Source organism: Bos taurus, chromosome 2 (genome assembly GCF_002263795.3).
Source record: "Bos taurus isolate L1 Dominette 01449 registration number 42190680 breed Hereford chromosome 2, ARS-UCD2.0, whole genome shotgun sequence".
NCBI classification, from domain to species: domain Eukaryota; kingdom Metazoa; phylum Chordata; class Mammalia; order Artiodactyla; family Bovidae; genus Bos; species Bos taurus.
In genome coordinates, this window is record NC_037329.1 from 71,832,349 (window position 1) to 71,857,986 (window position 25,638).

The 25,638-nt window shown below is 40.7% G+C and overlaps 1 protein-coding gene across 4 annotated transcripts in view; it reads left to right on the forward strand.

Annotated features, from left to right (window-relative positions):
• The window catches only part of EPB41L5 (erythrocyte membrane protein band 4.1 like 5), a 170,333-nt gene that overhangs the window by 82,237 nt on the left and 62,458 nt on the right, over positions 1-25,638 (forward strand). The window contains exon 17 of one of the 4 annotated variants that reach the window (NM_001035384.2): positions 87-2,512. The exons of the other annotated variants lie outside the window; for them this stretch is intronic. Coding sequence (NP_001030461.1) covers positions 87-267 — 181 coding nt within the window. The 3' untranslated portion in view covers positions 268-2,512. Of the gene's footprint in view, positions 1-86; positions 2,513-25,638 lie in introns of those variants that run through there. 4 annotated transcript variants of the gene reach the window in all.

Here is a 25,638-nt window from a genome sequence, read left to right on the forward strand (position 1 = left end):
TGGTCACATGGCCTTCTTTATTACCTCTTACACCTTCATCTTCTCCTGTTGACTAACTGTGCTCCCCTCCCACCCCAACCATCCAGGCTCTCGGCTGCCGGTGATCGCTCTCAACGTGGTGGAAACCAGTGGGACACAAGGGCCTTGTCCCCACCCCATCCTGCACCTAGAAACTATCCTGCCTTTGTCCATGAGCACAATGTGAAGAATGCAGGAGCCCAGCAGAATGCTCATTTTCCTGGCCCTGCAGCCATGACTGACATATGAGTGTTGAGCCTCTTGGGCACTAGGACTTTGTTGTGCAAGTTGATGGTATACATTTCTAGAGTTTATAGAGGATCAATCATATTAAGAAAATTTGGGAGAAGATATTTTACACTGAATCACTCGTTGGGTAGTGTTGTTTGTAATTGAAATCTTCTGTGAAAGGGAAAAGGATCTGAAGAAGCTATATGCCATCAGTGATAGTGACAAATATTTTTGTGTTGCAAAGGATATTTTGGAAAGATTTTTTCGTGATTTTAACATGTTAACACATCACTTAGAAGATTTTTCAGGAGAAGATTTGTGTTTATGAATAAGCTGCCCATTATCACCCCAGCCTCCATGCAGTACCAGTAGATGGAAGTGAGAAGAATCAGTCCCACTGAAAGTACACACAGAAGGGAGTATGTCCAGGCCAGGTGGATCAGCCTGTGGTGATACTTTTATAGACCAGTCTTACACACTATTTTTAATACTTCTGAAGTGACCTAAGTCTTAATTTCAGTTGAGTGCCTGAGGTTCTATAATTTAATTACTGTAATATTAAATTTAAAACTTACTTTTTAATAAACACAAGTATTTTAAATTAACAGAAGGTCTAGAAATCACTATAATGTGCTTCATGTAAAGAGAGGAGTCTGAATGGTTACTTTTGCATGATTAACTGATTAATCAATGGTGAGCTGAATGGTTATATTACTACTGAATGGTTGTACAAATGGAACATGTATTTACTTTTGCCTTTTCACTTTTCTCTTTTATCTCATGCATCTGATAGATTTCCCAGGTTTGCAAACAGGTTCATAATCTGGCCTTGCACAACCTCTAAAATAAAATTCTGAAGCCAAAACTGTATCACCTTTAATACTTAATGCATATCACTTTTAATCAATTTTTGCATATGTTATTATTTTTGGTCCTTTATGAACTTCAGAATGTAATTGTGCTCTTTGATTTAACTCATAGAGGCAAATTAACTGGAAGAAATATATTTCTGATGTAATGGGAGATGATATAAAGGGAAGAATTTCTTTTGTCTTTTTAGAGTTTAAAAAATTTTAACAAAATTTTTAAACGTTTAACCTGTATATATAGAGAGTCATTTTATTGTCTGAGAATTCATAATACATCAAGATAATGAAGATTTAATTAAAAACAACATAACTTGTGTACTATTCTGCTCACCTCAGTGGTCAGTCTTACTGTCTCTGCTAGATGAAGGTAAAGTTTCAGAGGGCCTTATATTAGTGGGTTCTTGGTTGCAAATACAATACAATTTGTCCGTATAAGACATAAATAATCAGAAGTAAGTAATATTTAGGGAATTTAATTTATAGGCAGGTTTCAATCTGAATTTATTAAGTCATATATAAGTATTCTTTAATGTATCTACATATGAGCAGATACATATCTTAAATAGCCCAGCTGAAAACTCTGGAAGGCTGTCATCATAGCGTGCTTAAACATGGCCACTAATGTGTACCCCTCATGATTCTGCTAGATTTTACATAGCTCAGATTCTTATTGTCAATGGTGATGCTTTTTTTTTTAAGGGAATTTGAATCATAACATTTTAAACACAGAAACTCTGATTTGTTCCATTTAAGAAAAGATTTCATGGGTATGAATATGATTAAAACCTTACTATATAATAGAAACCAGAAAGAGGCATAATATCAACACAGCTTTCTGGTCTCTTAGAAAGTCCTAAGGCTTGACTTCTCTCACTTTAAAATTAATCTTAAAGTCTGAACTCCTGATATAATGCCTCATATTCATCTTACCCAGAATCTTAACTTGGGGAAGTACAGAAGGATTGTGATTGAAGAATAAACTCTTCTGTTTATAGTAAAAGTGGTCATTTCTGTACTTAGAATTTAAGTTAATACTGTTACATTTAAATAATGGAAGAATCACATGGTTTTCCTTTGTTTGAAAACATTGTTATAAAATAGCTCTTTGCAGCAGTGGGAGGATCATAATTGAAAATTCCTGCTGATAGAGACTGGGTTGGAGGGGTGACAGGGCAAGAAGGTAGCAAAGGGTAGGGGAGTGAAGGGCTAAGGCTGAACGGTCATAGAATCAAACCTTTCTACTTCATACAAGTTCCTGTGCTCCAGGATCTCAGAGTGCAAATGTTGGGAATATTTCCTGCTGGTATTTTCAAGATGGATATATAAATTGTTTCCGAGGTATGAAGAGTTCATTAGCAGCTTAACCTAAATTAAATAAATTGTCACCAACCTTTTTATACTCTGCATTTTATTCTGTCTAAAAGGTCAGTGATCCTACGTCGTTGATTGGGGACCTAATAACACTCCAGAAGCACCTTACTTGGCTGTTTACTCTCCTTTTGATCAGAGGGATCCATCAGCCCAGAACACCAAGATCATGTGATTCAACTTCAGGGCTTTGGCTAATTTTGTTTAACTAATTTTAACATCTTGAATTAAGTTGGTTTTGTGTCAGCTGCATTTTTATAGAAACAGCAAAGATAGCAAAGTGACCTTTACACTTTGATGCATGAAAATACATGAGCTTCTTAAGATCATTATTTCTTTCAATGGTAAAAGCACTTCTGAGGCATTTACCTATCTCTGAGTATAATCTGACATTTCTGATCTTAATAGGGTATTCACACATTTTGATGAATTTACAGAGAAAAACAAACTTTATCCTATTATATATGTGTCTGTAATTTTACAGAGAAAAAAGCAGCCTGTGTACAAATATTGTAATATCAGTATAATTTAGATCATTTTTAAGTGGGGGCTCTTTTATTTAAAGTGTTGACTTGGAAGCTATTGGTATTCATGACATTTGTATCATTCTTTATTGTTAAAATTGCTCAGGATGTAGAAGGTGCCATGTAAACATGTCAGGGTTATACAGCTTATGTTTCTCCTGAATGGAGGACAGGGAGGCAGCTTATTTCATGGGATAAAACCATTAGCTGAGCCTTAATTATGGGAGTTTCTCTTACGTACTAGATTTTTGCATATTTGTTGATTTGCTAAAAAATAATTATGTTTAGTAACCTGGGTTTATAACTTTCATGTGTCTTGATATCCCGTGTTTCATCTTTCTGTCTTGTGAAACAGGAAAATAGACGAAAGGGTAAGGAGCGGAGGGCTCTAGTGTTTGGGGTTTGATGAGGAAGAAGGGTATTATGCAATGACTGGCTTTATAGGCATAAGAAGACACTTTGATCCCCTCTGCTTTGATCCCCTTTCTGTACACATTCACAGACGTAAACTGAGAAGTGGGAAGACGGTTGTCCTGTGTTAAGGCCGTGTGCTCTGATGGTGGAGTGGTCAGCACTTGAACCACAGTGCTCTGTCTTGGTTGGAGCAGACTCTTCACTTGTAAATCATCATTAACTGCTTTGAAAGACCATTATGTTTCGTGTGCTGAGCTTTGAATATTGAGTTTGAAAATATCACATTGCATTAATTTATTTTATATCCATGGTATATAGGACTTATATGGATTTGGAGAAATAAAATCATCTTGTGCCAATGATATTTAATCTCTTTACCCCCACATACTTCTTAATTTTAATATACATCATACCACATTATCAGTTATACCTTGCTTCCAGAATTGCTGTGAATGCTTGCATGTGAGATGGTCTTACGTAAGGGACCGAATGTGAAGATACGTCTGTGGTGGGGAAGTCCCTCTCTCCATGCGCCTCTGTCTCATGCATAAAATGTGATTTGTCAGATCTTTTCTAGATGTTATGAATCATGTGAATTTAGGTATGGCGTTCTTCCTCAGCTTCTCCTTTTCAAGAACATAAATCTTTTTCCTCCTCTCGTCATATAAATTAACTTTTACTTTAGTCACATGAAATCATTGTGAGAATTCTGTCTTGCTCAGCTGACATTTACCTCGATGGTAAAGATACTAGGGCACAGGCATGTGGAAAATGTGTTATATGACTTCAATTCTTCAATTCTTTTTTTTTTTTCAATTCTACAATTTAGTTTTATTTATTTATTTATTTTTAATTTTATTTTATTTTTAAACTTTACAATATTGTATTAGTTTTGCCAAATATCGAAATGTCTTTCTTCAATTCTTGACCCCTGCTAATTTGTAACACACTAGCTCCTTTGAGCTCTTTGCGCTGGTGGGAGGATCATATGAGCCTCAGATAATGAGTGAAATTAGAGAAGAGAAAATTTCAAAAGAGATTGCAGAAAGGAAAAAAAGTTTAATGATGTATTTTATTACTTACACTAAAGTGGAAAATTAAGTGTTCCTCTTTTTCAAGAAGAAATTGTTGTCACAGACTTTTTGTTTTTAGAAGATTACATAAGCCTCTGTTCTCCTAACAGCAAGCCATGGCCTTAATTCTGGGTGATGGTGCTTGAGTGAACTTTTTCTGTTTTGTTCCTGACAGCTGGCCAGCATTTTGTTTACATTGGCATGGGAAGAGATACTTGACTCAGTGAACAACATTCTCTAAGGAGTGTGACTGGAGCCTCCCTTGGTGGTGTAACAAACCTATACTCCTCCTCTTGAAAACAGGTTCAGCAGCTATAGACCTAATTTCTTGTTGTCAAAGGAATTCCTGTTTGTTTGTCTTTAACTAGTTTTAATATGTTAAAAACAAATAAGGTATATACCAGAGTATGATTAGGATTTGTAAGAAGTTGCAGATTTCTTAATAAAGGCTTGATCTACAGACACAACTGATTATTATTAATATATAATGGAAACTATTCAAATTATTAGGGATGGAACAAAAGAAAAGAATGAAAGGTGAGATGATATAGGAAGACAGCTGCTACCTTGGTTTTTCTTGTGGAGCTAGTTAGAGGGGCATCCAGAGAACTGTGGACACATCCAGCATGTGAATACCATCAGAATCTATATTATTACACAGAAGAATTTCCTACAGCAAAGTTACAGTTGAAGCCCAGCCACTAGCTTCAGTGATTATTTAATTGCAGGCTTGCTAGTTTGGACTTCCCTTGTGGCTCAGCTAGTAAAGAAGCTGCCTGCAATATTGGAAACCTGGGTTTGACCCCTGGGTTGGGAAGATTCCCCTGGAGAAGGGAAAGGCTACCCACTACAGTATTCTGGCCTGGAGAATTCCATGGACTATACAGTTAGAACTGGACATGGAACAACAGACTGGTTCCAAATAGAAAAAGGAGTACATCAAGGCTGTATATTGTCACCCTGATTATTTAACTTATATGCACAGTACATCATGAGAAACGCTGGGCTGGAGGAAGCACAAGCTGGAATCAAGATTGTCGGGAGAAATATCAAGAATCTCAGATATGCAGATGACACCACCCTTACGGCAGAAAGTGAAGACGAACTAAAGAGCCTCTTGATGAAAGTCAAAGAGGAGAGTGAAAAAGTTGGCTTAAAGCTCAACGTTCAGAAAATGAAGATCATGGCATCCGGTCCCATCACTTCATGGGAAATAGATGGGGAAACAGTGGAAACAGTGCCTGACTTAATTTTTTGGGGCTCCAAAATCACTGCAGATGGTGACTGCAGCCATGAAATTAAAAGACGCTTACTCCTTGGAAGGAAAGTTATGACCAACCTAGACAGAATATTCAAAAGCAGAGACGTTACTTTGCCAACAAAGGTCCATCTAGTCAAGGCTATGGTTTTTCCTGTGGTCATGTATGGGTGTGAGAGTTGGACTATAAAGAAAGCTGAGTACCAAAGAATTAATGCTTTTGAACTGTGGTATTGGAGAAGACTCTTGAGAGTCCCTTGGACTGCAGGGAGATCCAACCAGTCCATCCTAGAGATCAGTCCTGGGTGTACATTGGTAGGACTGATTTTGAAGCTGAAACTCCAATACTCTGGGCACCTGATGCGAAGAGCTGACTCATTTGAAAAGACCCTGATGCTGGGAAAGACTGAGGGCAGGAGGAGAAGGGGACGACAGAGGATGAGATGGTTGGATGGCATCACAGACTCAATGGACATGGGTTTGGATGGACTCTGGGAGTTGGTGATGGACAGGGAGGCCTGGCATGCTGTGGTTCATCGGGTCACAAAGAGTTGGACACGACTGACTGAACTGATACAGTCCATGGGGTCGCAAAGTCGGACACCACTGAGCGACTCACTTCACTTCTGCTAGTTTAGAGATAAGACCCATTTTTAACAACTTGTGTTAATTCTTTCTGGTTGGGGACCAACTTCTTCCAGCAGAGTCCTGGGAAGCCTTGGTACCAGAGGGTTTGCAGATTGATTCTGTGGCTGAAACGCCCGTTATGCTGGAGCAGTAGCACCAACCAGTGCTTGAATGGGTTGGAAAGACATGGACTGGCAGTTGGAGGAGTTTGGATTTGGTGAAGAGACCTGGGGCTAGTACTGCAAGGTTTTAAGTGAAAGATTTTGGGAATCTCGTATCGCTGTCTTCTTTTCTGATTCACCTCAGCATTTGCTGAATATCTACCAGAACACCACCTCCTTTCTCTTCCTCACACACACAGTCACTTTCCATGATCCTTCCCCTTATGTACTTGTGCTCTTTAGTTGCTTAGTGGTGCCCAACTCTTGTTTGACCCCATGGACTGTGTAGCCTGCCAGACTCCTCTGTCTGGGATTTCTCAGGCAAGAATACTGGAGTGGGTTGTCATTTCCTTCTCCAGGGGATCTTCCCAACCCAGGGATCAAACCCACTATTCCTGCATTGGCAGGTGGATTCTTTACCACTGAGCCACCAGGGAAGCCCCCCTTCCCCCCGCCCCAATTGTACATATCTAGCTAAATTCTGGGGCTGCTGCTGCTGCTGCTGCTGCTGCTGCTGCTGCATCACTTCAGTCGTGTCTGATTCTGTGTGCGACCCCATAGATGGCAGCCCACCAGGCTCCCCCGTCCCTGGGATTCTCCAGGCAAGAACACAAGTGGGTTGCCATTTCCTTCTCCAAATAATCCTGGGTAAATCCATTTCTGTCCTCTGTGCATTTGGATGGGAAATGTGAAATGCCATATCATTAAATAGTCTGACTTTAAATGTTGGCTATTGAGCTCAAGTTTCAGACCTTGAATGCTGCTGAAATCCTGAATCTGTCGATTTTCCCACTTGGTGGCAGTAATGTCTCCTCTTGTAAACCTCCACCATCTCCTTGCTTCTCATTCACTCAGTCTCAGGTCATGACCTTGCTTCCTGTTCACTGAGAAGACAAGCCATCAGAAGTGATCTCCTGTACATCTTACAATCTGATGGTGGATTAATGTCTCTCTGTCAGATCATCTGTGCTCGGTCTGCCCTCCTGTGTCCAGATGGACTGGCCCCAGTGAGGCCCAGTGCTGTTTCACGTGCTCTCCTGGAGATGCTCCTCACACTGAGGCACAAGAAGCGCTGGCTTAGATCTCAGCACCTTGTCATCGTCTTGGCTCCTCCTCTTTCTCATCAGTCAATAAATTCTGCCAGTTCTGACTTTATATCCAGAGTTTGCTTGTCACTGTTTACTGCTCCTGCCCTGTTTCCATATAATTTGTCTTAACCTCGTCTCCCGTTGCCCTTGGCGCCTGTCTCATGCTCCCCATTAATTATAGTTTAGACTATATCACGTTCTGCTTCTGCTCAGACCGTCCAAGGTCCTCATCTCAGACTAAAACCTAAAATCTACATGTTGACAAAAAAGTAATTTTTCCTACTCCTTGACTTTGCTCACCTTCCTCAAAAGACTTGGTCAGAGACGTACTCTGCGTGTTCCATCTCTGGATTTCTGCACTTTATCTCTGCCTAGATATTCCTTCCTTGAATCTCCTGTGGTTCATTCTGACACCTTCAGGCTTCTTACCAGAGAACATTGCTGAACTCTAAAATAATAATGGGCCCCCAACCTTCTTTGCATTTTGTGTCCCTGTTACCTTGTTCATTTTTTTCTCTTTGTTTCATGTTACATATATGTTTTCTTTCTTTATTTTTTGGGTATGTTTTCTTTTTTGTCATCTTTACATCCTTTAATAGAATGTCAGCTCTGTCAAGGGAATGCATTTTGTATACTCCCCCATGCCTAGAGCAGTCCTGGGCTCAGCACTCCGTAAACGGTAGTTGATGGTTTGTCACACTTGATGATGAAGGGATAGTCAAAATGATGTCCCTGGCTTCAAGATGTTTACACTCTAGTTATGGAGAAGAGCAGATTTACAAATAACGTACAAGTACAAAGTCATTAAGTGAGGTCATAGAAGGTAGATAAGTTGGAAGCTAAAGAAGGCTTCCTAACATTTACATCAGATTTTGAGGGACACACAGAAGCAGGAACACTTGTGGACCAGAGGACTGTAGCAAAAGAAAATTTCAAGGTAGCATAGGCAAGTTATGGGCTTCCCTGGTGGCTCAGATAGTAAAGAATCTGCCTGCAATGTGGGAGACCTGGTTTCCATCCCTGAGTTGGAGAAGATCCCCTGGAGAGGAGAATGGCTACCCACTCCAGTATTCTTGCCTGGGGAAGTCCATGGACAGAGAATCCTGGCAGGCTATAATCCATTGGGTTGCAAAACGTTGGACATGACTGAGCAACTTTCACTTTCTTTCAGGGCAAGTTACAGTCGAGGAGTGATGAATGGGGTTTGAGTAGTTAGTACAGAATTCGTGAGGATGTTTAGTAATAATGACAAACTGACATTTGAGTGCTTCTGTGCCTGGCCTCATTCTGGAGTTAACGGCAGTTATTATTTAACCCAGCCAGTCACTGAATTCTAATACAAATCTGTAAGACATTTAGGCCAGTGAAGAAATCAGGCACAATGAGGGTGTGTAACTTCTCCAAAGCCATGTTGCTAGTAGAGGGTATGGCTGAGCTTCAGACTCAGCTTAGTCTTAGGGCCCAGACTGCTGTCTGCTATGCTGACATGCTCCATCACAGTGAAAAACTGTGAGGCCTGTATTTCTTTAGAAAGTGTACTCTGGAGGCATTGTGAAGAGTCATTGTCAGTTGATGGGAGATTGGGATAATTAAGTCATGCTGTATCCATACTGTAATTGTTAAGAAATGAGGAAAATCTACAGGAGCTGCTTATTGGAGTGTGTCAGTGCTACATTGTTGAGTTAACAAACTCTAGTGAAGTGACTCCTTGAGGTATGTCCCCACTTCTGTAAAAGCCGCCAACCCATGTGTCTATTTGTAAGGTGCACAGAAAATGCACCTGGATAAAGAGTGAATTTTCAGAGAGTGGTGTGAAGGAGACATTGGTTTTCTTAGCTAGCGTGTACTACTTTGAATAAGTAAGTATGGATTAAAATGACATGGGGAACAAGACAGATAGCTTCAATGTATTCAGGTAAGTGTCCATGAAAAGGAAGGCGGTGGACAGACGTGATAATGCCCTTGTATATTCCTTTGTGTATGTTGAAGAATGGCTGTGTACAGCAACGTTGCCAGAAGCTGCAGAGTGAAAGTGTAACATCTCACTTGTCTTTACAGACTTAAGTGTATTCACAGAAGTTTTACAGCCATCACCACTTCGCAAATTCCAGAACATTTTTCATCATCTTCCAAGGAAACCCTCACCTGTTAGCAGTTACTGCCCACTCTCCTCTCCCCCAGGCCTGCAAGCACTAATCTACTGTTTCTGGATTTGCTCATTCTGGGCATTTCCTATAAATAGACTCGTACAATATGTGACCTCTTGTGTCTGGCTTCTTTCACTTAGCACGATGTTTCTAAGACTCATCCATGTGGTAGCCTGTATCGGTATTTGATTCCTTTCAACGGCTCAGTAAATTCCCTTGTATAATATACAGCATTTTGTCCATCATTTGGTGGACATTGGGTTTCTACTTTATGGCAGCCAGGAACTTTAATGTATTTGCTTCTTTTTTTAATAAACATGTATGTGCATTCCTTTCAGGCATGCACATACATAGGAGTGAAATTGCCCAGTCATATGGTAACTGTGTTTAATGTTTTGAACTGCCATATTGTTTTCCAAAGCAAGTGTACCAGTTTACATGACATTTTCATTACAGCCATCCCAGTTGTTGTGAGGGTGTTGTATCTCCTTGTGACTTTGATTTGCATTTTCAGGAGGCTAATGATGTTGGAATTTTTGTAAACATACTGGCCATTTGCATATTTCTTTGAAGATGTGTCTATTCACATCCTTGCCCATTTAAAAAATTGGCTATAACAATCTTACTTACCTATAGCTTCTGAAATTTTGTCTCCTTTTTTGTTTGTGGGTTTTTTTTTTTTAATTTCCCTGGAGGGAAATCTGAGTATTAAGTTTTTTCAAAGAACTAACATTTGCTTGAATGTTCTGGTGCATTGTCTATGTTTGTCCCTATCTACGTGAGACAGAATGTATAGAGTGAAAATAATGCACAGTGACATTTACATTAAATAAGTCTTCAATGTATGAACAACTCTTTACCAGGACAATTAGTTGTTTCTCTCTTTTAGAGAGAATAAAAAGTAAGTTTTGTAGTTTACATCTACAGAAAATGGGATGCTCAGGGATGAATTACTCACTTTTATATAATTACATTTAAAAAAATTCTCTGTTGAAACTTGCGTATTTGTAAATGGTAATCCTGTCTATTTGTAAGTTGCAGTGGGACAGTTAAGTTCATCTTTCTGGATGAAGGGCAGTAAGAATATTCTGTTTGAATGACATGTGTATTTCCCTTGAGAAGAGAGACTGCAGTGAGCCTGTTTGGGTGGTTAAGGGTAAGCCCTGTAACAAGTTATCCAAAAATGAGATAAATCCTCACATGGTTTTTGCAGACAGGCTTCAGTCAGGAGAGGTGTTTTATCTGAAGTTACCCATTAAAATCTCAGTAACCCACACAAGCAGCCTTGAGATAAATCACAGCCTGTACTCAGGGGTGTGGTGGTGAGTGAGGAAAGATTGTTTGCTCAGAATCTTTGTGACTCAGGTGTATCAACCACAGTTTTAGTGGAAGATAGGGGGCGGGGAATGAATTCTATTACCTTTTTGGCTTTGTTTTGAGACAAAGTTTGGAAAAGATTGAAAATGTTGCTGATGTCACTCACAATGGGTGTGCTGCTTTTAATCCATCTCCCCTTCTTTACACATTCTGTCCCCCTTAACCCCTCTTTTACCTTGAAATGAAATAGATTGGAAGTCAGAGGGGATGTGTGGAGTGTTGTTTTTGTATGTCTCCTGACCTAGTGATGGTGTGTTTATAGAAAGTTGACAGACCTTGTTTTTTCTTTCCTTTTTCCTCCTTAGTACTAACCATTTAAAGTTACACTATTTTATTTTGGACTCTTCTGTTTTGAATGCCTCCTAAATGAACATTTGAGATTTCATGAGGATTTTCATTATCATTAAACTATAGTTTGTGTCTTGGTACACATAGAAGTTAATAACTCAGTTATTCAGTGACTGGTTGTTGAGTACCTGCTGTATACAGTCACTGGCCTGTATTTTAGAAAACAGTAGTGAGCAAGAAAGACATCAATTCCTACTCACGACACTTACATTCTAGTGAAGGAGACTGATAATAGTTATACAAACAGATGAAGGTGCTGGGGTTTCAGTAGTAGTAAATGTTGTGAGGAAAATAAAATGATGTCAGTGTGAGTGACTGTAGGGGGAGGGGCAGGCAGGTGTTCGAGGAGATCCTTCAGTTGACATGTGTAAGGGTCAGCCATCCAGAAGAGAAGGAATAACTCGGGCAGGGTTATTCCTGGCACAGGGGCCTTTGAGTTGCCTTTTGAGGGTAGAAAGGAAAGTGGATGGAGCATAAGTGAGGAAGATGCTGGTTTGATAAAGGTTCTGAGGGTGCTAGGCAGGGGACCAGGCAGGTGGGGCGTTATATATCAGGGATAATAATCCATCAATGGACATGAGTTTGACTAAACTCAGGGAGTTGGTGATGGAGTCTTTTCCAATGAGTCAACTCTTCGCATGAGGTGGCCAAAGTACTGGAGTTTCAGCTTTAGCATCATTCCTTCCAAAGAAATCCCAGGGCTGATCTTCTTCGGAATGGACTGGTTGGATCTCTTTGTAGTCCAAGGGACTCTCAAGAGTCTTCTCCAACACCACAGTTCAAAAGCATCAATTATTTGGCGCTCAGCCTTCTTCACAGTCCAACTCTCACATCCATACTTTGGCCACCTCATGGGAAGAGTTGACTCATTGGAAAAGACTCTGATGCTGGGAGGGATTGGGGGCAGGAGGAGAAGGGGACGGCAGAGGATGAGATGGCTGGATGGCATCACTAACTTGATGGACGTGAGTCTGAGTGAACTCCAGGAGTTGGTGATGGACAGGGAGGCCTGGTATGCTGCAATTCATGGGGTCGCAGAGAGTTGGACACGACTGAGTGACTGAACTGAACTGAGGGAAGCCTGGCGTGCTGCAGTCCATGGGGTCACAAAGAGTTGGACACGAATGAGCAACTGGACTGAATTTGGATTTTATTCCATGTGCACTGGGGAGCCTGTGGTGGATTTTGAGTACGGGAGGGATGTGTTCTTATATGCTCTTTTTATTTTTCTTTTTTCTTATTTTTATGATACACTCTTAGAAGATGACTTTGTTGTAGGGAAATCTAAGGCAAGGCTAGATTTTTTTCCTGACCAGCCAAGAGTTAATTTCTGTAGATTTTTAGCCTTCCCACCCAAATTCTTCAGCAGTATATTTTTTTAGAGTGATAACATTATTTTCTGTGGTCTGTGTACAAAGCGCTTACCACGTGCATCCAGGGAATCGAATGTAACACCCTGTTGTTAGCTAATACACACGGTCCTCATTCAGGCTTCCTCGGTGTCCTCACACTGTCTTTCAGAGCAACTTCTGTGGTCCGACTCAGGATTCTACATCAGTGTTGTTTTGATTCTTGAGCGTTTTAATCTGCAGCAGTTCCTTGGCCTCTGTTCATCTTTTGTAACATTAGCATTCCTAGTAGTACAAAGTTATTGTTTCATATAATGTCCCTAATTTGGATTTAACTGATTGTTTACTCACTATTCAAGTTAGGCATTTTTGGCAAGGAAATTTTGATGTGTCTGTATATGTCTTTCTCTCAGACACCGTGCCTGTAGTGCATCATGTCACAGGGTACTTGACGTCACTCTGTCCGTCACTAATAGTGTTACTTTACTGAGTTAAAGTATGTCTTTGCACTAAGGAAGTTCTTTTTTTTTTTTGATAATTGAAAAGTTATTAAATACCTTGTGTAAGGTTATTTTCCTTTGTAATTGAAAAAATGTCAGATACTTTGTGTAAATATTCTCTTTCCCAACAAACTTGCACCTAATGGTGAAAATGAGTTATTACAGTTGTTAGAAATGGCGACCTGCTAACCATCATTCTAAACCAATTAGTTGGTACTCTACAGGAAGAACTTTTATCTCTCTACTTACACATGGATTCAAGGATACTATTATTTGGTTTTAATTCAGTTATCCATGAACATTGTTATTTCTTTTTTTAATTAATTTTTTTGGAGTAGAAGGCAATGGCACCCCACTCCAGTACTCTTGCCTGGAAAATCCCACGGACAGAGGAGCCTAGTAAGCTGCAGTCCATGGGGTCGCTAAGAGTCGGACACGACTGAGCAAATTCACTTTCACTTTTCACTTTCATGCATTGGAGAAGGAAATGGCAACCCACTCCAGTGTTCTTGTCTGGAGAATCCCAGGGACGGGGGAGCCTGGTGGGCTGCCGTCTATGGGGTCGCACAGAGTCAGACATGATTGAAGTGACTTAGCAGCAGCAGAGTTGCTTTACAGTGCTGTGTTTCTGCTGTACAGCTGAGTAAATCAGCTATGTGTATATATATATTCCCTCTTTTTTGGATTTCCATATAGGTCACCACAGACCATTCAGTAGAGTTCCTTGAGCTATATAGTAGATTCTCATTAGTTATCCATTTTATAAATGCATGCTAAGTGGCTTCAGTCATGTCTGACTTTGTGACCCTGTGACTGTAGCCCGCCAGGCTCCTCTGTGCATGGATTTTCCAGGCAAAAATACTGGAGTGGCTTGCCATGCCCTCTTCCAGGGGCTCTTCCCCACCCAGGGACTGACACGTCTCTTTTGTCTCCTGCCTTGGCAGGTGAGTTCTTTACCACTAGCGCCACCTAGTGTCTATATGCCACTTACTGTTACTCCTTTTGAGAGTCAGAACTGTCCCAGGGATCTTCCTAACCCAGGGATTGAACCCAGGTCTCCTGCATTGCAGGCAGATTCTTTACCAGCCGAGTCACCAGGGAAGCCTGTGAATACTGGGGTGAGTAGCTTATCATTTCTTCAGGGGATCTTTCCAACTCAGAAATTGAACCAGGGTCTCCTGCATTGCAGGCAGATTCTTTACCAACTGAGCTACCAGGGAAGTCCAAAGAACCGTCCCACATTTGGCCATTGAGACCCTATACACTGCATCCTGTACCTCTTAACATGTCCTCTCACTTTTTAACCACTTTCTTATTTTTCAGCATAAGAATTTCCATATTCATCTTACACTCTCCTTGCCTTAGCCCTGAAATCAGCCATTTATTTAAGAGCCCTGATTCCTTTAAGTTAAAATGGTGTTTAGGAGCCAAGATCTGGGTACTGCTTATGTTTGTTGCTGCTATAAATGTCACTAACCAGTGGACAGTTAAAAAACTAATATGTAGGGCTTCCTAGGTGGCTCAGTGGTAAAGAATCTGCTTGCCAATGCAAGAGATGTGTGTTCAACGCCTGGGTCGGGAAGATCCTCTGGAGAAGGAAAGGGCAACCAACTCCAGTATTTTTGCCTGGGAAGCTACAGTCTGTGGAGTTGCAAAGAGTCAGACACAACTTAGCAACTAAACAACAAACAACAAAATGTTGAAATCACAAATACATTCAGATACTCTTAACCCCAGTCTAGTACCTTGGGTTCTTCTCTCCCACCCAAGTTCCTCATTTCCATCTCCCTTCTCTTCTGGTGAAAAACCTGACTTAGCATGGATACCTCTATGTTCGTCCAGTCATGCTGTAGATGCTACATAGTTTCAGAGTTGCTATATTCGTATCACCATCAAAAGCAAGCCTACTAAGTACAGTTCAGTATTTCTTCACAGTTCTTCCTCCCCAGGCTAAGAGTAAATAGTTCCAAGTATGATGCTTAAAATTCTCTTGCATTAATTCCTTTTTTTCCTTTCTCCAATTATGGCATTCTTTCTTGGTAAACACATTTTCATTTTTCTAGATGATGCCATATTCCCCTTCATTGCAGATGAAGTATATATATTTTTTCTTACAGCTTTACTGATGTACTCTGACATACAGTAAAATACATTTATGTAAAGGATGAGATCACTAACTCAATGGACATGAGTTTGGGTAAACTGCAGGAGTTGGTGATGGCCAGGGAGTTCTGGCATGCTGCAGTCTATGGGGTCGCAAAGAGTCAGACACGACTGAGCAACTGAAGTGAACTGAAAGTGTTTGATAAGTTTTGGCACTTACACACCTGTGACACCAACACTATAATCAGGATTAATGATGGATATGGTCAGTGTAGTTTTAATTTAGATTTCTCTTTTTGTGAGCATATTTTTATATGTTTACTAGTCTTGCATATTTTTTTGTTAATTGACTTTTTACCTGTAGTGTCCCTTTTTCTTTTCTATTTTTAACAAGTTTTTGATGAATATTAAGGATATTAACTTTATGTGGACAATGGCAACCTGGAAAATTTCATGGCCAGAGGAGCGTGGCAGGCTGCAGTCCATGGGGTTGCAAAGAGTCGGATATGCACACTTGCACACACACACACATGATATCTGTAACTAACTCATGTAATACTAATTGCAAGTACATTTTCAATTTGTCATTTGTCTTTTTATTTTGCTTTTAATAAGTTTTAAATTTTTATATAAGCAAATCTGTCTCTCTTTCTTCAGTAGTTTCTGGATTTTAATAGGAAAGTTTTTTCCCCTGCCACATTTTGGAAGAATTCAGCCATTTTTGTTTCTAGCACCTCTATGCTTTCATTTTCTTAAAATATATATTTGAATCTCAGATCCACTTAGAACTGCCTTGTTACTAGGTGTGAATAATGAGTCTGGATTTTATTCATTTCCAGATGACTTTGCAGTTATATCAACACTAGTTTTTTAAAAATTCATTATGGTGCTAGGATAACTGGATATCCACATACAAAGAAATGAAATTGGACCCCTGCCTCACATCATACAGACAGTGAACTCCAAATGGATCATAAGCCTAAAGTTAATAGCTAGAACTATGAAAATCCTAGAGGAAAACACGGACCAAATCTTTGTGACCATGGACTCAGCAATGGTGTTTTAGGTGTGATACCAAAAGCACATGTGACAAAACAAAAGATAGATAAGTTGAAATTCATCAAACATGAAAACTTTTGTGTCTCAAAGGATGTCATCAGGAAAGTGAAAAACATCCTGAGGTATGAGAGAAAATATTGGTAACTTTTATTGAGTTCTGTGGAGTGATTTGGCTTTTTTCTAGGCTTTCCCTATTCCTAGAGAGGGTTTGCCTTTCTTCAGTCTTTCTAATCAATGAACACTTGTTCATCTGCTCCACTACCTTCAAACTGTTTTCTCTCCCCTCCTGCGCCTTTTTTTTGTTTGTTATGAGTGAATGTGATTTTAAGACCTTATACTGTCATTTTCGAGTGGTTTTATGAGAAAGCAGGAGTAAATCTTGCATGTTCAGTGTGCAGCGCGTAATGTGCGTAATCCCCATGAATGTCTTTTGCAAAGTTCATAGTCATATCTCCTCTACTACTGCCCCTCTTTTGTTATCTCTTTTCCCTTCTGAAAGGTGCATTAAATGTATATTGCAACTTTCAGTCTATGTTCGTTTATTTCCTGCCTCGTGTTTACCATGTCTTTTTATCTAGTGCCTTCTTGGTGGTTTTCTTAATTTTTATCTTTTAATTTAATAATTTAACTCTGTTTAGTCTACTGTGTCCTGTCTATTGAATGTCGAATGACTCATTTAATTTCTCATTTCTCAGAATCTACTGTTAAAGTTTTATAAGCTCCTTCCTTGTTTTATTGATTCTTTCCTTGCTTTCTGTCTTTCAGCACATTTAATATGCTTACTTTAAACGCTCTTTTAGATCGTGTTATCCTTTCAGCTTCCTCAGCTCTAACTGCTCGCTCTTCTTGGGTCCTTCTGTCTGTCTCAGTATCGCATTTCTTAACTTGCTTTGGAGGCTTTTGTCTGTGAGCTCATAGACTTGCCTTGTATTCTTTCAGTGTTGTGTTTTTTTCCCCCCTTCTTCCCATGCTTATCCTCTCCTCTAAGGCACTTCTGAAATTGCCCAGCCTGACATTTTATATCCTCAGCTCCGAAGAAGTCTTACAATAGGATCTTTCAGGGAAATTGCCTTCAGTCCCAAGTGAGCATACAGAGGTTTGATTGTCATTTGCACAGATACTTCTAATTCTTCCCTTGGTCGCAGGTAGGTACTTTCTGTTCATTTGAAACTGGACTAGAGCTTGTTCACCTCTGTTCCTGTCCAGAAGATGCAGTCCCCTGACTCTTTGGGTGAGTCTGATTCTTGTTCTCTGCCTCACAGGAGCTGTCACAGGTTTTGTTCCTCCAAGGAGTTGGGTTTTTGACCCCAGTGCTTGTTTCCGCTCTCAGCTCCCTGAGTTCCTCCTGGCTCCAGCACCAGTTCATTACTGGGAGTTTATCACTGTTGTATCTGGAAAGGACTGAATCCTCTGCTTTATTTGTGTGATTTTAATTACTGTGTTTACCTATTTTTCCAAAGTCAACTCCTCTCTTCTCTTTCTAGCCCATCATTTGTACATACAAAGACTATCTTATTTTCAATAACTGATGTATACTTTAAGCTACAGAAAGTTCAGTTTTAATCTTAAACCTAATTTAAATATTTCTCCTTTCCCCATACATAGGGTAGTGGTGGTTTGTTCTTTTAGTCTTCACATTCTCCCACTTATTCTTGGTGGCACATGCTTTCAGCGTTGAGGAAGAAGAAAGAGAAAAGGAGCAGGGTCTAATGTGGGTGATGCTGTTGTAATCCAGCCAGGTGTTGTGGTATGAACATAACCATGCTTTTGTGTGCTGCACTTCAGTGTTCTCTCAGAGGCCCTTATAGAACCCACCATCACTTCCCCAAGGAGGCAGTTTTCTTCATACTTCACTTTTTGCCACACTCTCTCCCCCGTGTTGCTGGCTTTGGCTCTTAACTGGGAATACACTTCTTCTGCTTGGATCATCTTACTCTGAGACACCTGTCCCATAGGTAGAGTTCCAGTGAATGTGCTTCAAACTAGACTCACACGTGGCACAAGGGAAGCATACGTTTTTTCTTTTCTCCTAAGTTTTTATTTTGGAAGACTTCAAGCCCACAGAAAAGTTGAAAGAATAGTAAATGGAATAGTTATATGCCCTTCCCCCTAAATTTTCTACCTGTTAATATTTTGCCTATTTGCTGACACTGAGTTTTTCTAAACTGAAATAATTGAGGAGCACAACACAGACATTACTGTATCCATTACTACTTTTTTTGCATGGTGGTGGTGTAGTCACTAAGTCGTGTCCAACTCTTGCGACCCCATGGACTATAGCCTGCAGACTCCTCCATCCATGGGATTTTCCAGGCAAGAATCCTGGAGTGGGTTGCGATTTCCTTCTTCAAGGGATCCTCCCTGACCCAGGGATCAAACCCACATCTTCTGCATTGGCAGGCAGATCCTTTACTTCTGAGCCACAAGGGAAGCCCTTCATTTCCAAAAATCAAGGATAGTCTTATATGTAATGTATTTATCACACAGAATTATTTTTTCCCCGCTGTGCTGGGTCTTCGTTGCAGCACGTGGCCTTTTTCTGGTTACAGTGTGCAGGCTCAAAAGTTGTGGTGATCTTAAGTTCCCTGACCAGAAATCAAACCCATGTTCCCTACATTGGAAGGTGGATTCTTAACCATTGGACCACCAAGGAAGTACCTACACCCACAGGTTTTAACATTATTGTGACTATTAAAGTCCATACTAAGGTTTTTCTAGAAATTTTGATAAATGCCCTTCATAGTTGTTTTTCTGCCTGACTCAGGATCCAGTGAGAATTTCAGTTAGTTTCTCATGTTTCATTGCTCATGAAATCTTCCTCAGCCTGCTTTGCATTTCATGACATTAACATTTTTTTCAAACTTTTTGTTTTGTATTGGATTATTGCCAACAAAGGTCCGTCTAGTCAAGGCTATGGTTTTTCCAGTGGTCATATATGGATGTGAGAGTTAGACTGTGAAGAAAGCTGAGTGCTGAAGAATTGATGCTTTTGAACTGTGGTGTTGGAGAAGACTCTTGAGAGTCCCTTGGACTGCAAGGAGATCCAACCAGTCCATTCTAAAGGAGATCAGTCCTGGGTGTTCATTGGAAGGACTGATGCTAAAGCTGAAACTCCAGTGCTTTGGCTACCTCATGCGAAGAGTTGACTCGTTGGAAAAGACTCTAATGCTGGGAGGGATTGAGGGCAGGAGGAGAAGGGGACGACAGAGGATGAGATGGCTAGATGGCATCACCGACTCAATGGACATGAGTCTGAGTGAACTCCGGGAGTTGGTGATGGACAGGGAGGCCTGGCGTGCTGCGATTCATGGGGTCGCAAAGAGTCGGACACGACTGAGCGACTGAACTGATAACCAATTAACAAATAACATTGATAACTTTTTTAAAGAACCTATGCAGGTTTCTTTGTGGAATACCTTGCAACTTAGATTTGTGAGATTATCTTAGATTCAGGTTAAACATTTTTACTGATATTTCGATTAAGGCGATGTCCACCAGATTTCTCTATAAAAGTACCTTTTCCCCCTTTAATCTGTGGAGTGTCATTTTAAAACTGAGAGTAGATATCCTATTCCCTGAAGTCTTTTATCTGGTGGCTTTGCATCCATTGATAATTTTTACCTGAATCAATTATTGTTTTGGTATTTATGATATGTTGATTTTCAAGTTCTGTCCTTCTTTCTACAAGTACAAGATGGCATTCCTCTGTAAAAGAGGGCTTCCTCTTTCCTCTCACCTTTAAAGGAAATAATGTTACTCATAGATTCGTGGATTTTTAAGAATGTATTATCATCTACTCCTGTTACTCATTTTGATGTGTGGCTTACTGTAAATTTGGCCTCTGGGAATCTATACATTCTTGCCCTCGCCAGCACTGTAAATGTAGCTTGTCCAGCCGCTGGCCTTTCCCCCAGGTTATTAAGGTAAACTTCAGTCAGCTCGTGGAGCTAGATCTCTCCATGCTAAGAGATGCACTTCCCTACATAGGAGATACGTTTTTGTATACTCTCAAACTTAGAGATTCATGCATCATATTTCCTAAGAGCTCTCTCAGCACCACACATGATGTGGGGCTGCTGCTGCTGCTGCTAAGTCGTTTCAGTCGTGTCCAACTCTGTGCAACCCCATAGATGGCAGCCGGAGAAGGCAATGGCACCCCACTCCAGTACTCTTGCTTGGAAAGTCCCATGGATGGAGGAGCCTGGTAGGCTGAAGTCCACGGGGTCGCTAAGAGTCAGACACGACTGAGCGAATTCACTTTCACTTTTCACTTTCATGCATTGGAGAAGGAAAAGGCAACCCACTCCAGTGTTCTTGTCTGGAGAATCCCAGGGACGGGGGAACCTGGTGGGCTGCCATCTATGGGGTCGCACAGAGTCGGACACGACTGAAGTGACTTAGCAGCAGCATAGATGGCAGCTCACCAGGCTCCCCTGTCCCTGGGATTCTCCAGGCAAGAACACTGGAGTGGGTTGCCATTTCCTTCCCCAATGCATGAAAGTGAAAGTGAAGTCGCTCAGTCGTGTCCGACTCTTAGCGACCCCGTGGACTGCAGCCTACCAGGCTCCTCTGCCCATGGGATTTTCCAGGCAAGAGTACTGGAGTGGGTTGCCATTGCCTTCTCTGTGATGTGGGACTAGTAGTTGCTAATGCTTAGCGATCCCCTTTCCCCCTTGAAGTAAAATGGAATCGTCTGCTTTCACAGGTTCTTTCAGAGCCTCCATTTACTTCATGTGACTTTTCTCTGCCCTGATGTCCTGCCCTTGCAGAATGTCCCTTTGGATGTCTTGTCTTTTCTTTTATGATGTGGATAGTGCAGTGTGCTCAGACTCTTTTTATAAGGTCTGCTCAAATCTTTGGAATGTGACATGTATTAAGTTTCCTAGGACTGCTGTTATAGCTGGATGACCACAGAATTTTGTCTCGTGATTCTAGAGGCCAGAAGTTCAAGAGATGAAGATGCAGGCCAGATGCTTCCTTCTGAGAATGGTGAGAAGATCTGTTCCAGCCTCTTTCCTGGCTGTTGGTGGTTTGCTGGCAGGGTGGATTGCAGAAATACCACCTAGTCTCTGCCTTCATCATCACATGGCCTTCTTGGGTGTATATCTGTGTCCATACTTGCCCCTTCATAAGGATGTCTTTTCAAATGGGCTGAACTGAAGGATATCAGTCATGGTGCATGAAGTGCCTGCCCTCCCCTCCAGTATGATCTCAGTTCAGTTCAGTCACTCAGTCACGTTCAACTCTTTGTGACCCCATGGACTGCAGCATACCAGGCTTTTCCCTGTCCATCACCAACTCCTAGAGCTTGCTCAAACTCATGTCCATTGAGTCAGTGATGCCATTCAACCATCTCGTCCTCTATTGTCCCCTTCTCCTCCTGCCTTCAATCTTTCCTAGCATCAGGGTCTTTTCAGGTGAGTCAGTTCTTTGCATCAGTCAGCCAAAGGATTGGAATTTCAGCTTCAGCATCAGTCCTTTCAGTGAATATTCAGGACTGATTTCCTTTAGGATTGACTGGTTGGATCTCCTTGCAGTCCATGGGACTCTGAAGAGTCTTCTCCAACACCACAGTTCAAAAGCATCAATTCTTTGGCACTCAGCTTTCTTTATAGTCCAACTCTCACATACATACATGAATACTGGCTTTGACTAGACGGACCTTTGTTGGCAAAATAATGTCTCTGCTTTTTAATATGCTGTCTAGGTTGACCATAGCTTTTCTTCCAAGGAGCAAGCATCTTTTAATTTCATGGCTGCAATCACCATCTGCAGTGATTTTGGAGCCCCCCCAAAAGAGTCTGGCACTGTTTCCATTGTTTTTCCATCTTTTTGCCATGAAGTGACATGACTTGATGCCATGATCTTAGTTTTGTGAATGTTGAGTTTTAAGCCAACTTTTTCACTCTCTTCTTTGACTTTCATCAAGAGATTCTTTAGTTCTTGTTCACTTTTTGCCATAAGGATGGTGTCATCTGTGTATCTGAGGTTATTGATTTTTTTCCCAGAAGTCTTAATTCCAGCTTGTGCTTCATCCAGCCTGGCATTTCACATGATGTACTCTGTATATATAAAGCTGAAACTCCAATACTTTGGCCACCTGATGCAAAGAGCTGACTCATTTGAAAAGACGCTGATGCTGAGAAAGATTGAAGGCAGGAGGAGAAGGGGACAACAGAGGATGAGATGGTTAGATGGCTTCACCGACTCAATAGACATGAGTTTGAGTAAACTCTGGAAGTTGGTGATGGACAGGGAGGCCTGGCATGCTGCAGTCTGTAGGGTCGCAAAGAGTTGGACACAGCTGAACGATTGAACTGAACTGAACTCTGTATATAAGTTAAATAAGCAGGGTTACAACACAGAGCCTTGAGGTACTCCTTTCCCGATTTGGAACCAGTCTGTTGTTCGATGTCTATTTCTAACTGTTGCTTCTTGACCTATATATGGATTTCTCAGGAGGCAGATAAGGTGGTCTGGTATTCCCATCTCTCAAAGAATTTTCCACAGTTTGTTGTGATCCACACAGTCAAAGGCTTTGGCATAGTCAATAAAGCAGAAGTAGATGTTTTTCTGGAAGTCCCTTGCTTTTTCAATGATGCAGCACATGTTGGCAATTTGATCTCTGCTTCCTTTGCCTTTTCTAAATCCAGCTTGAATATCTGGAATTTCACGGTTCACGTACTGTTGAAGCCTGTCTTGGAGAATTTTGAGCATTACTTTGCTAGCATGTGAGATGAGTGCAATTGTGTGGTAGTTTGAACATTCTTTGGCATTGCTTTTCTTTGGAATTAGAATGAAATCTGACCTTTTCCAGTCCTGTGGCCACTGCTGAGTTTTCCAAATTTGCTGACATATTGAGTGCAGCACTTTTACAGCATCACCTTTTAGGATTTGAAATAGCTCAGCTGGAATTCCATCACTTCCATTAGCTTTTTTCATAATGATGCTTCCTAAGGCCCACTTGACTTGAGTATGATCTCATCTTGACCTAAGCAGTGTATACCTGGAAATGTATTTCCAAGTAAAATCCCAATCCAAGATCATGAGCATGAGGACTTATGCATATGAATTTGGGGTGGGGCACAGTTTAACCCATAACATGCGTACTTTTAAACCATTGTTCTTCAGAAATTCCAAAATAATTCAACATTCTTTTAGATATGAACTTCTATTTCATTTCTGATTCATGAAGCTTTTAATCTTACTTTTGAGTACTGTGGACTATTTGTGTCCCTCCAAAATTCATACGTTGAGATCTAGTCCCCAGTCTGATGGTATTTGGAGGTAAGACCTTTGGGAAGTGATTTGATGAAGGTGGACTTAAGCCCTGGTGAATGGGATTAGTGCCCTTGTAAAAGAGACCCCAGAGTGCTCCCTCATTTCTTTCTGCCACATGAGGACGCAGCAAACAGATAGTCTCTAAACTAAAAAGAGGGCCCTCACCAAATACTGTATGTGCTGGTAAGACTTGGCAACAAGTCTAGAACTAGACTAGAACTGGGAGAAATAAAGTTCTGTTGTTAATAAGCTACCCAGTCTATGGTATTTCTGTTAATGTAGCCTGAACAGGCTAAGACATATGGGTGTAGTTAAAATAAAAAATTTCTATCATATGTCCATCTTAGGACCACAGGAAATGAACTACCAATTCTTATATTATTTTGTCCAAAAATATTTGTATCCATATTTTTTAAAATTTATGGTGAAAATTTCAAGATTATATATAGGTCCAACATATGGTGAACCACGGCATTCTCATCAGTCAGCTTCAACAAACTCCTGTATTCTATCATTTTTGTTTCATCTCTTCCTCGTCACCACCATCATCTCTTCTCTTGATGTTGTTAACCTTATTTAAAAAGAAAAAAGCCTCTCAAGTTGCACTGATTCACATTTAGAAAGGATAACCATTGGAGAAGTACAAAAAGACTTGAAAATGAGCTGAATAGATGGTTTTACACTAATAGATTTTTACAACTGTTGAAAAGTGCCTGAAGTACCTTTACTCCCATGGTTTCCAAGTGAGTTCCAAGTGAGAAACCCTTCTAATTAAATTTATCTGGGAATTCCAAATAAAATCTCATTAAAAAGTTACCAGGGGAAACCAAAACTCTACCATCTGCTCCACTTTCTGTGTAGCTCATTTGAGTCTGAAATCCTTTGGGCTCTGTAGAACACATGTTGATGACCACAGTGAAGGAAGCTGTTTGAAAGTGTACAGCCACGTGGTTGCAGAGATAGGACTGGGACACAGCGGTCTTGACTTGCAAAGAAGCTCTCTTTGTTCTTACTGTCTCTCTCATCAATTTTTGAAAGTTTTTTTTTTTTTTCTTATTTGTGTCCCAGACCCAGAGTGATTAAAGCACGGCCTTCATTCCTCTAGGAAGGCAGGCAGCAGTGGCAGTTTGTTTCCTTCCGCCTCACTCAGTATTAGGTCAAGAAAATAAAAATGTCTACATTGACCTTTGAACTTTGCCACAGCAGATAAATTGAAAATCTTGTTCTTTAAAAAACTGTTGGAGGGCTTCCCTGATGGCTCAGTGGTAAAGAATCCATCTTCCAATGCAGGAGACATGGATTCGATCCCTGGTCTGGGAGGATCCCACATGCCATGGAGCAACTAAGCCCGTGTTCCCCATCTGTGGAGGCTGTGCTCTAGAGCCTAGGAACCACAGCTACTGAAGCCCGCTCGCCCTAGAGCCCACGCTCCACAATAAGAGAAGCCACCACAAGGAGAAGCCTCTGCACTGCAACTAGAGGGTAGCCCCCACTCGCCATTATTAGAGAAAAGCCTGCACAGCAGCGAAGACCCAGCACAGCCAAATAAATAAATAAAATTATAAAAAACATAACTGTTAGAATACTTGCTCTAGATGATTTTTTTTTTTTTTTACCGTTTGGCTGTACTTCGCAGCATGCAGGATTTTAGTTCCCTGACCAGGGATCGAACCTACACCCCTTTAAGTGGAGTCTTAACTGCTGGACTGCCAGGGAAGTCCATGAATTGTTTTCGTATTTCATTTTCCTGTTGTTCATTTCATGAATAAAGATACATAGTTGATTTTTGTATATTGATGTTGTATCCTGCAACTTTGTTGTTTCAAATTGAACTAGATTATTT